Consider the following 12,267-nt stretch of genomic DNA (forward strand, 5'->3'; position numbering starts at 1 on the left):
TTCGTCTCTCATTTGTTTTTGGTAAAAACTAACAGCAAAGTAGCTCTATGACCGATTACCAACCGTTACCCGGTGACGGTAACGGTCGAAATATACAACGTCGAAAAGGATAACCGGTGACAGTAACGGTCGAAATATATAACGTTGAAAAGGAGTCGGTGAAATTACTAACTTCCCCGACAAAGTCGGGACGGTAGGCGGAAAACCCCCTACCGTTCTTGATTCTCCCGATACCCACCCCTAATTTAAAGCCAGATAAAAACTTAAAGACTTATAATTGATAAATTGAAATGGCAAGAAAACCTATTAATTAAATTTGATTTATGCCCAGGATTTGTGCACATAGAAATTATCTATCTATCAATATATATATATATATATATATATTTTTTTTTAAATTTTTTTTAATTTCGATAGTGGAGCATGGCGGTTTCTCCTTCGGCCTGAATCGTAACATCAAAAGCACTTGGTGTTTGACTTCACTTGAGAAGTGAGAATGACGGAGACCAAGTTCAGCGTGCTCTGCAGCCTCTTCACGTGGATGCAGCGGAGCAAGTCGTCGGCCAAGAAGCGCTCCAAGTTCCGCAAGTTCCTTGACACCTTCTGCGATCCCGGCGACTATTTCACCGCCATCCGCCTCCTCCTCCCCAGCCTCGATCGTGAGCGCGGCACCTACGGCCTCAAGGAGTCGGTGCTCGCCACCTGCCTCATCGACGCCCTCGGCATGTCCCGCGACTCACACGACGCCCTCCGCCTCGTCAATTGGCGCAAAGGCGGAGCCCAAACCGGTGCCAATGCCGGAAACTTCTCCCTCGTCGCCGCCGAGGTCTTTGGGATTTTGTTTCATTTCATTTCGTTTGGTGCATTTGGTACCGGGTGTTTGAAATGCTGCCCGTGAAACAGGTATTGCAGCGCAGGCAAGGGATGGCTTCTGGTGGATTAACGATCAAGGACGTGAACGACTTGCTCGATCGCTTGGCTTCTGCTGAAAATAGGTGTATCATTTGATTCTGTTTCTTCTTTGTTAGCTTCTCTACAAGCATTCGCAGGAACTTAAAAGAATTCGCAAAATAAATAACGTTAGTGAAAAAGTCATCTTGTCAACACTGAGTTTGGGTTGAAGCTTAGAAAGAAATGTGCGTTTTTTCATATAGTAAACAAGCTATAGATATATGATTGATGAGATAAGTAAAATGTGCTTTCCTTGATCTTCATAAGGCAAATGCTTTCGTCCTTATCTAAATTTGTTTATGAAGATTAGAGTAAGAATGTTCAATACCTTGACCAACTTCATAAATTAAATTAGTAAGGGAAAAGAAAGATTTGCCCTAAAAGATGTTCAGTCCTTGATCTGTATGAGGAAAAATGTATATATCAGGTGTACTATGTATTTGTCTTTATCTAAATTTTTTTGTGAAAATTAGAGTGAGAAGAATATTATTACCTCAACAAATTTCATATATATAAACAGAAAGAAGAAAAGATTTTCCTGCAAAGAATAACATTAATTTTACTGCAAATATCTGACCCGAGCACGAGACTGAGATTCGGATCAATAAATAGCCATGGAATAGTTAAGGAAAGAGGAAACTTAATAGCAACTGACTTTGAGCTTCACAAGGACTAATGCCTAGTTTGCTTGTTGGAAGCCCAACTTAAGTGCTCATTAAGCCAGTACTCACCATTCTCCCAATCTCGATCTTCTCCTCTGATGTTGATTAACCTTGCAGGCCAAATGTTTATGTTTACCCTCTACTAATTGCTTACAAAATTTATATAAGGAAACTAACTGGCTTTAGGATTATTATGCTCATTTAGAGGCTGGACAGAAGCAATCTCATTAACAAGTAATACAATTAGGAAAGTGTAAGTGTGTGTGTGTGTGTGTGGGGGGGGGGGGGGGGGGGGGGGGGGGGGGTAGAAATGCCACAAACCCAAGCAGGAAAAAGGAAAAAAAATCATATAATAAAAAACAGTGAATTAATTAGGAAAGCAAAAAAGAAGAAAGAAATAAGCAATGTTTGTTCTAACTATCAAGTACCATTTAAAAACTTCATAAATTGGAAGAAGAGAAATTTTTTAAATGATAGGGAAAGAAATAAATGTGGTGTCTTTGCAGAGGAAGGAATCCACACACTTTTGAGGGATGCAAATTACGAGTGAGGAGATTGAGTTTTTGCTCTTGAGGTCTCTCTATGATTGGATGGCAGCTACTTGTTCATTCTCCTTTTTCAAATTTGTTGAAAGAACTTTTGAATTCTATATGCTTGTTTTGCTTTATTTTGTTTCTCGTGTATGCATCCCCTGTACTATGGTTGCCTCCCTTATTATACTCTTTTTAAAGGATTTTATTACTTAATAAAAAAGAAAGAAAACATTATTAAAACAAAATGAAAATAATTAAGAAATGTAATTGACAAACATTTGGAAGCACTTGGATATTAGAGTTCTCTCCTCCTCCTTCTTTCATTATTACTTCTCTTATCTCACTGTTTTGTTTTTCTCAATTGAAAAATTCCAAAACAAAGAAAACCCATACAATTTTATAATTATCTGGTTTTCGTGGTAGTTATGCATTGATTGGATAAGGTTCACAAACATAGGAGTTCTAAATCATGTGCTGCAGTTTGGAAGATGGCGCCTATTTGCATTCTTTGGTGTGTTTGGAAGGAGAGAAATCTTAGGTGTTTTGAAGACTTGGAGAATTCTATGGAGAATATTGTTGCATCGTTTTTACATTTGTTGTATCTTTGGACGGAGGCTTTTTTGTCTCCCGTGTCTATTAGCTTTTCTGATTTTCTTGTTCGCTTTTCTTTGCCTTCTTAGGCGTTTCTTTGTGTATACTTCCAGTGTACTTAGAGGGGCGCCTTACGCTTTTTTTATAAAATTCATTTACTTATATAAAAAAAGGAGTTCTAAATCATGTAAACAATGAAAGTTTTAACTTATATAGGTATCTGTTTAAATTGTTTTCTTTTTACTATTTTCCCCATTTTGTTGTCCATTCTTTTGAATAACCTTTATGGTTATTTGTGGAAACTCAAAAGATGACACCAAACCTGAGCATCATTTTTCTAGTACTATGTGTGGATAACAGGAAGTTGTAATTACTTAATATTGAATAAATTTGTGTTTTTCTTTATTTTTGAAAGACATTTCCTTCCCAGAATGTGCCAAGTCCCTTTATTTTTGATTTGGTTGGTTTAGTTTAGTTTCTGAGATTAACATTGCTTGGTAATGCCAAAAACCAGGATTAGTGCTCTAATTCTTCTGTACTAAATCTTGTTTTAGGTTCTGTATGTGTTACCTTTTACTATAAACATCGATCTTTACTTCGTTTGGTGTTTTTGACTGGTAGATACAACTCAGGCACCCATATGGGATTGACTGTGGGACATTACCTCGGAGAGGATGAGTTGCCATTTGGTCCAAAGACCATTGGCATTAATGGGGTTGGGAATATCACCCTTAGAGATTTTCCCAAACTAGATGAGAAAGCATTCACCTTGGCTGTGGATGGATATTCTTTACACTGCTATTTTGGATTTTTATTTATTTATTTCACCCTCACTTTTACCTCTTCTATTAGGTCTATAGTTTTAGTTGGTCACCCTGTTTTATCTATGTACATTTGGTGTGCATATCCTGATATAAGTTCGGAAACATTTTATAGAGTGATCTGTACCTTTCCTTCATTCTTATTTCGTGTTCATTTAAGCTTAAGCATTTCTTTTCTTTGTCACTGTACATTATTGGCCTCTAAGCATCTGCTTGATCATTATGTATTCTTTTTTCTTACATGATACGATATTGGTCTTTTTGTTTTCATTTTGATATTTTATATGGCACAATCGTGGGAACAGGGCAGAGAAGACATCAGTTCTTTCTACTCTGATAAACAAGACAAATGCACAGGAAATGAAGTGGATTATCATGATTATTCTAAAAGGTTTTGTATTGACATCCATAGTTTATGGAATTATTTTCTTCATCACTGTAGGCCAAACTATGATTGTTATCTTTATTTATTCATTCATTTATTATTTATTATTTTTTTATGCAGATCTAAAGCTGGGAATTAGTGAAAAGAGCATTTTTCATGAATTCCATCCTGATGCTGAAGACCTGTTTAATGTGACCTGTGATCTAAAATTGGTTTGTGAAAAGCTGAGGGATCGAAGTCAACGGCATAAGCGCCAGGTCCAGTACGAATTTTCAGTCAATTCTTTAAATCTCTTTTTCACATTTTATTTTATAGCAACATTAATCTTATTTAGTTTTGCAAGTGCTTTTTAGGGTATGTTATTTGAGACACTAATTTATACCACACTGTTGAGATGTAAAATATGTTATCAAATGATTCCAGTATTTGCGATTCAACTTTAAGTGCTTAAAAAGAGACTCTCTTAAGGAGTTCTCTTTACATTTTTGTTCATGTATTCTTGCAGGACATTGAAGTTGGAAAAGCTGTGCGCCCTCAACTAGCTATGAGAGTCCCTAATGCTCCAGCTGCGTGGAAAAAGGTGTGGTTCGCAAAGACTTAACTCTCCTGATCGCATATGTTTCAAGTGTACTCTACCATCTTTATCCGGGAGGACCATGATGCTTAAAAATTGTTATTGAGTTATAGTATACCCATTGTAAATATTATTTGGAATTTTATTTCCCAACCCCAAAGGACTTCACATATCGTTTTCTTCATTAATTCGATGTCTTGCCCTTACACTATAGTTTGACATTCTTTTCTCTTCTGTTTAGCTTCATGGGAAGGAAGTGGTTGTTGAACGCAAATTTGATGGTGATCGCATCCAAATTCATAAGAATGGAACTGAGATACACTTCTTCTCAAGGTCAGTGCACAAATATCCCTTATCACACATTTTCATTAGTTGATTAAATCATGCTTTTAATCTTTATCTTGGGGATTTAATACTTCTTTTAATTTTCTTTGAACTTCTAAATGTGATTATAATTGTTTTTAATCTAAGTTTTAGATTTAGTGAATTGACTGCACAACTTGGAAATCTTTTGGACTTGTAATTATGTGAGCCTGGGTCATTGTTATCCAAGTGGTTCCATAATTATGAAGTTTCTGAAAGTTCCTAAACTATATGTTCTTTGGGCTGGTATGATTCACAAGTCGTTTCTCCTCTGCAGGAACTTTCTTGATCACTCTGAATATGGGCATGGGATGTCGGACATCATCATACAAAATGTTCTGGTTGATAGGTATGTATTCATGTGAGGTTGTCATTTTAATCTTTGTGTTATTTCTGGTTGATTTTTCTTGCATTTTCTTGTATTTGCCATCAGAGTCTTACTTTAAACTACACTGGTGTGATGTGGTTAAGTTATTGTGTGGCTTCACTAGTTATAAATGTACCTGAGAAGAGGCACAATCTGTCCAACAGACAGGGTGAGTCTTAACAGAGGCTAGCCACCTTGAGAGGAGCAGAGCTTCTTTGTACCTCTAAACTTGTCTGATTTGTAAATGAACCACTTGTAGTGAAATGAAAGAGCCATTCTAAGTATCATGCCTGCTTTGGCCCTTCCTCTCTTGTCATACCTTAATCCGAATGGCCACCGGGCTTGTTGGATTGAAACATGATGAACTATCACAGCTTTCATGAGGATTATCTCAATGAATGGACTTTGAAAAGGCCAACCTTCGTCCGCTTAGAAAAAGAAACTTTGGTGTTATCTTTCTTTGTCCATGACATGCATGGGTTTCCAATTGTCCAATTAGTTGCATGATTGTATGGAAAATGACTGTAGGTCCTTGTATTTGTCCATTCATATTATTTGTTATTCTTATAAATAACACAGCAATATGTCCGAAGTAGTCAAGTTTATATGGTTACCAGAGAGACTCACAAAATTTTAGCGAATGTTTCCCAATGACTTGTTGAAGCCCCATATATCTCAATTTTTTTTTTTTTTTTTTTTTTTTTTTTTTTTTTTTTTTTTTTTTTCTTTTCTTTTCTTCTCTTATTCTCAATAGATGGCAAAATGACAATGACCAGTGGTCATTTTAGTTGCTGTGTTCCTATTGAGGTCTCGGAGATGACGCTGTAATCTTAGTGGCTCCAACAAGCCTAGTATCTTCCTACCCAGGAGAGAGGGGGAGGCTTAATTGATGATTACCTGTATTCATTTTAGTTGGTGTGTTCCCATTGATGTCTCGGAGATAATGCTGTAATCACTTAGTAGCTCCAGTAAGCCGTATAGTTTTTTTTTGATAAGTAAAAGCAAGCCGTATAGTATCTTGCTGAACACACGAGAGAGGAGGGAGGGAGGGAAGCATAAGTGACGATGACCAGAAATCATTTTAGTTGATTCGATTAATGTCTTTGGACGATGCTTGTAATCAACTTAGGGTCCATTTGGGTTTGCGATTTTAAAAAGTGCGATTTAAAATAACGATTTTAAAATGTGCGATTTAAAAAAAGTGATTTTTAAAATCGCAGTTAAGCGTTTGGTAAAATCGCAGCTTAACCTTTAAAATCGCAAATTAGCTTTTAAAATTCCGCTTTTTCAAAAAAAATACCCTCTTACTTGCTATTTGAAAAAGCAGATTTTTTGCATTTTCAAATCGCAATTTTTAAAAACGCAGTTCTCAAACGATTTATGTTCTGCGATTTGGTTTAAAATCGCATTTATTGTTTATGAAATCGCAATCCCAAACGCACCTTTAGTAGCTCCTGCTAGGCTAGAGTGTTGAAGATAGAAACTTCCTATTATAATCTGAAGTCGTGTTTCATGTGGGTCTGTTCTAGCGCGCTTTCCACATTGTTCTGTGCCGGTAGTGCCTTGTTCTGGTAAATGACCTCCAGGGTCTGTGTGAGGATCAACTACCATCGTTCCCGATCAATGTGGGTGGACGATAGTCGATTGTATCAGGGTGCGAAGGCTCGACGGTGATATCTAAGGTTTTTCTTTTTGGAGAAATCGTGGTATTTCGATGCAGTGGTGATGTATTATGCATGCATTGTGCATTGACGGTGGAGAGACTGACATCTCGTATAGACCCAAACGATAGGTCGTTTAACTAGAGGCAAAACAACAGGTAACATTCATTAAACGACAAGTCGTTTAGTGTAGTTAAAAAAAAAAATGTTGCTTTGCCTTTGTTTTTTGATGGTTGAATTCTAGTGTTATATTGCTGAGGGTTTTTGGCTGGTTTTTGTTTGGGTTTTTTGGGATTTCTGTTGTGGTTGGGTCTTTGCAGGTTTTTTCTTCTTCTTGTTTCTTTGCCCTTTTTGTATTTGTATCCTTTTGTATACTTTCTATATGCTCAGGGGCGCTTACGTTTTTATAAAATTTCTCTGATTTACCTATAAAAAAGCCACGCGCCACCGATTGTAGTTTTTTTCTTTTTCTTGGCTGTAGCTGTGGCTTTTCTTTTGTATTTGGGGTTTGATTTGTATTTTGGGTTTGCTTTTTAGATGTAATTCGGGCTTTTTTGCATTTCTGTTGGGTTTGGGTGCTTTTGGGCAGATTTGGGTGAATATTGGGGGGCTTTGGGTTTCTTGCGGTTTTGGGTGTTGTGGGTGCTGCATGCGGGTTTTAGGGTTGGTCCTTATGGGTTTGTTTGAGTTTTTCTTTTTATGGGTTAGCTTTGGCTGTTTTTGTGTATACTCTCGGTGTACTTAGGGGCGCCTTATGCTTATATATAAACTTTTCTCACTTATCAAAAAAAAAAAAAAAAAAATTTAAAAAATTGAAAATAATAAAAACTTAAAGGCCTAAGACCTGCACACTTTTTCCTTGGCACTTGAAGTAGATATCTTTGTGTGCTTCGTGCCTCTTGTGCTTTTGTGGGTGGTTCCTCTTTTCGGTAGGGTGCTTAGCTGGTGGGATTCTGTTTTCTCCGGCGAGTATGCGTTTCCGTTCTGGGTTGGTTTTCTGAGCTTGGGTGTGCCGTAATGGAGAGGAGATTCCTTGTGGAGTCAAAATCCTTTGTCCTTTCGGTCTTGGAGGGGGCGTCGGTGGTGCGGGTGGAGGAGAAGCGTCAGGGCTTCCATGGAGCGGTCGTTCTGAGCTCCCATTGTTCTGCATGGCTTGCTTCGATGATGGAAACACTTTTGGGCTTTCCTGGAGAACAAGAGTTTATCAAGTCTTACAGGGAAGGTCCGAAGTTGTTGATTGCTCGGAGAGGTGGCAACAAAGACGGCCAGTTCTTAGAGGCGGCGGTGTTTGGGTTGGGAGGTCGGAGAGGATTCGTTCTGATCCCGGAGGGTCGCGGAGGTTAGGGCTGGCGCAAGTTTTCCGGGGAGTTGAGTAAGATTTCTGCCTTTCTCTCTGCTACGGTGGGTTGTGGGAGGTGGTCCTCGGTTGCGACGGACAGTCTGGGTGGGAAGAAGGAAGGGGAAACGCTGGGCTGTTCTGTCGATAGGTCGGGGCCTTCATATGCGACAGTGGTGAGTTCGGCTCCGGTGCCGGCAGCAAAGGTGACGCCTTTCCCTGTGAAGGTGACCCCTTCGGATGGTCCGTTGGACTTGGACAAACCTCTTTGTCCGATGGGTAAGCAGCTTCGTCATCCGAGTTTCTCTGCACGAGGTGGGGCATTTCCAGATAGGGGTTTTTTTTTGAATTTGAACTTGCACACGTGGAGAAACTTGCTCGTTAGTTTATATTTGGCTTTGGGTCGGGTTTTTGGGAGAAGGTTGGGGCGGTCCTCTGGGTCTAGGAAGGGCCTTTTTCGTAAAGGCCTTCGTTTGGGTCGGTTCACTCCGAGACCAAGACCTAAACCTAAAGTTTTGCAGCAGCCGAAAGGTTTGTTGGGTGCGACTTCGACGGCCGTTCGTGGGAGTTTTCTTCGGCTAGAGATATCGACGGCGGCAGATTATGGGGTGGGTCAGGAGGTGCCAAGTTCTGGATGTGGGTCGTTTTCGGCGGGCGTTCCCGCCATGTCTCCCTCCCCTTTCGTTTTCCCCCCTTCACCGGCTCTGGATTTGCTACCTCCGGCGTCCATGGACGTCGCACCGATCCCGGTTAGGTCTAAAGTGGATTCTGTTCACGCCTCTCTTCCATACTCTTCAGTCGGGGCTGGTACTGGGATGGCCGATTTTCCTTCTCCATCAGGTGCGGTTGTGTTGGGAGAGAAGATCCATTCTTTTCCTGTTTTGCAACCTTCCAAGCCTTTCTAGAGATATTACAGAAAGGCTAGAGATCTCAGGGTAGGCCATTCTGTGAAATGGAACGAGGTGTTGCTAGCTGACTCATTGGAAGCTTCGAAGACGTCTGTATGGAAGGGTTCAGTTACAGAGCCTCTAGTGAAGAAGTCTGCGGGTTCAGAGAAGAAAAGCTTCCTTCGGAAGGGGTTCCTCAACCCTCCGTCTCGGGTGGTCAAGGATGTTGGAGTGGGAAGTCTTCCCTCCCCCCCAAGCTGTCCTCCACCCGTAGAGGGCAATGGATTTTCTCCTTCTCGGAATTGGCCTGTTGGTTTTGATCTAAATGGGGAGCTTGCTGTTTGGGAGAAGGACGATGATTTTTGGGAAGGGTTACCATTGGACTGGGAGATGGATGGTGTTCAAGATGAGGAGTCTTTGGCTATTTTGGATGCCTTGGAAGAAGATATCCATCGGGACAAAATGATTGCTCGCCAAAAGACAAAAGGCAAGAGGGAGCTCCTGAATTTGAAGAGCTCTATCAATTATGGCGATGCTAACACTTCCTCCAAGCGTGGGAAAGGAAAAGCTCTCATGATGTAGGGAGTCTTAGTTTGGGGGCTTTCGGGGTAGGTTTGGGTGCTTGGTAGGGGTTGTTTTTGTATTTGGGGAGCTTCTTTTGTTTGTTGAGTTATTGTTGGGTGTTTGGATTGCTTGGTAGGGGTTGTTTTTGTATTTGGGGAGCTTCTTTTGTTTCTTGGGTGTATGTTGGGGGCTTACCTTTGGGTTTTTGGGGCCTCTCTTTGTTTTTGGGTTTTCCTTTGTTTTTGTGGGCTAGCTGAGCTGTTCCTCTGTATACTTCCTGTGTACTTAGGGCGCTTTACGCTTTTTTAATAAAATCTTATTACTTATCAAAAAAAAAATAAAAACTTAAAAAGAATTAAAAGCTTTGAAAAAAGGAGGGGTGGCTAAAGAGCAAAATGGGGGTGGCCGAAACCACCTCCAAGGGCCTTGGGGGTGGCTCGGACACCCCCGTTTGGCTGGGGGGGTGGGTTTGGGGGTGGTTCAAGGGTCAAACCCTAAACTTTTTTTTTTTTTTTTTGGGCTTGGTGGGGGTGGCCAAACCCAACCCCAGGGGCCATAGGGGTGGTTCGGCCACCCCTCTTTTTTTTTTTTTTTTTTCAAAAAGTTTAAGTTTTGATTTTTTATTTTTAGTTTCTAATTTTTATTTAGGTATAGGACACGTGTCAGCTTCTTAGAGGTATTGGCGTGGGCTTCCGCCAATTTTTGGACGAAAGTTGGACAGAGGTACCATTTCCGTCTTTAGCCATAAACGAGGTACCATCTACGATACAAAATGAACCATAGGGAGCAAAAAATAAAATCTTTAAATCATAGGGGGGAACATTGACAATGGGGTAGTAGTTTGTTGGGGGTATGTGTACTTTTTTGTATTTTCTTTTATTATGATTATAATCTACGATTAATGCCTTTCCATACTCGTGTGTAATTCTCTTCTATTTAAAGCCCTATAAACTTATGGAACAATAAAAAGAAATAAACTTAGTCTTCCTTATGTCTCTTCTCTTTTTTCTTCTCAACCTATAGTGTCTTGCTGCTCACTTGAGAGAGAGGGAGGGAGGGAGGGAGCAACGATGACCTAAAATCATGTTAGTTGATTTGCCTAATTGATGTCTCAAAAAAGATGTTGTAATCACTTAACAACTCTAACAAGCACTACAGTATCTTGTGTGTTTGAGAGAGGGTTTAGGATTATGACATGAAGATGCAACAGTCCCTTCCATAGTACTTAAACAAGTTTATCCCTAATGTTTGCACTCTTTCCTTGGTCTCCCTTAGTAATCATATAAAGTAGCTGTTGAGGATTTAAGGTGGATGAGTGTAACACAAGGAAATTCTTTTTTGATAAGTAATTCAATCTCATTAGAAAAATGTTGAGGGGTGCAATCCTAGTATACAAGAAGTATATAAGAGAAACCCTCTATTAGGTAGAAAATGAACACAAGTCCAAAAAATCAGAAATGCTAGAACATTACAGACTATTAGGCGCCGCTATCCATGTATAAGGGATTTAAACATAATATTTTTTTAGCTCTACCACCGAAGTCTCTTGGTCTTCTGAGCTCCTTGTATTCCATTCTCTCCAAATACACCATATTAAACACAAAGCAACCAACCTTCAAACTTCCAAAATGTTATAGCTTCCCATCTGACTTCTTCAACTCACCAACAACTCTCTTACCCTTCTAGGCAAAACCCAATCAACACAAAAAAGATGAAAAAGTTGAAAGGTAGAAAGGACGAATTCTTATTATTTCTTGATACTTCAATAATGCTCTACACTGTTTTATATAGAGAAGAAACATGATTAGGGAGCTGGAAAAAACGCTCCTTTTTGAGGAGGTAAATTGGCGACAGAAATCTTGGGCTTTGTGGTTGAAGGAAGGGGACAATAACACTAAATTTTTCCATAGGGTGGCCAACTCGCATTGTAGATACAATCATGGGGGAGCATTGTGGATAAATAGGGCTATGTCTAGTGATCTGGTGGAAATCAATGAACATATTGTAAATTACTATGATAAAATGTACACCAAGCAAAGTATGTGGTTGCCAAGGGTGGATGGGCTCTCTTTCTCTTCCATTGATGTGGAGGAGCGTATCTGGTTAGAACGTGATTTTGAGGAGCAAGAGGTGTGGGAGGTGGTGCGGGATTTGAATGGTGATAAGGCGCCGGGTCCAGATGGGTTCACAATGGCATTTTTTCAAAAGTGTTGGGGGGTTCTGAAACAAGATATTATGGCTGTGTTTTCAGAATTCCATAATAGTTACCAATTTGAGAAGAGTTTTAATGTAACATTTGTTTCCCTTATTCCTAAGAAGGCAAACGCTGTGGATGTAAAGGATTCAAGGCCTATTAGCTTGGTGGGAGGGGTCTATAAACTCATTTCTAAGGTCCTTGCTAATAGGTTCAAATTAGTGTTGGGAAAAATTATTTCTAGCTCTCAGAATGCTTTCGTTGGTGGACGGCAAATATTGGATTCAGTTCTCGTAGCTAATGAATGCCTGGATAGCTGAATGCGGTCGGGGGAGGCTGGGTTATTGTGTAAACTGGATTTGGAGAAAGCGTATGATC

The 12,267-nt window shown here is 39.8% G+C and overlaps 1 protein-coding gene across 1 annotated transcript in view; it reads left to right on the plus strand.

Annotated features, from left to right (window-relative positions):
* Positions 1-395: 395 nt before the first annotated feature.
* Positions 396-12,267, plus strand: part of LOC133871124 (DNA ligase 4) — a 55,317-nt gene continuing 43,445 nt past the window's right edge. The window contains exons 1-7 of the mRNA XM_062308500.1: positions 396-826; positions 904-995; positions 3,864-3,949; positions 4,064-4,200; positions 4,449-4,523; positions 4,759-4,850; positions 5,158-5,229. Coding sequence (XP_062164484.1) covers positions 497-826; positions 904-995; positions 3,864-3,949; positions 4,064-4,200; positions 4,449-4,523; positions 4,759-4,850; positions 5,158-5,229 — 884 coding nt within the window. The 5' untranslated portion in view covers positions 396-496. The remainder of the gene's footprint in view (positions 827-903; positions 996-3,863; positions 3,950-4,063; positions 4,201-4,448; positions 4,524-4,758; positions 4,851-5,157; positions 5,230-12,267) is intronic.

This window comes from Alnus glutinosa, chromosome 6, assembly GCF_958979055.1.
Source record: "Alnus glutinosa chromosome 6, dhAlnGlut1.1, whole genome shotgun sequence".
Taxonomy (NCBI): Eukaryota; Viridiplantae; Streptophyta; class Magnoliopsida; order Fagales; family Betulaceae; genus Alnus; species Alnus glutinosa.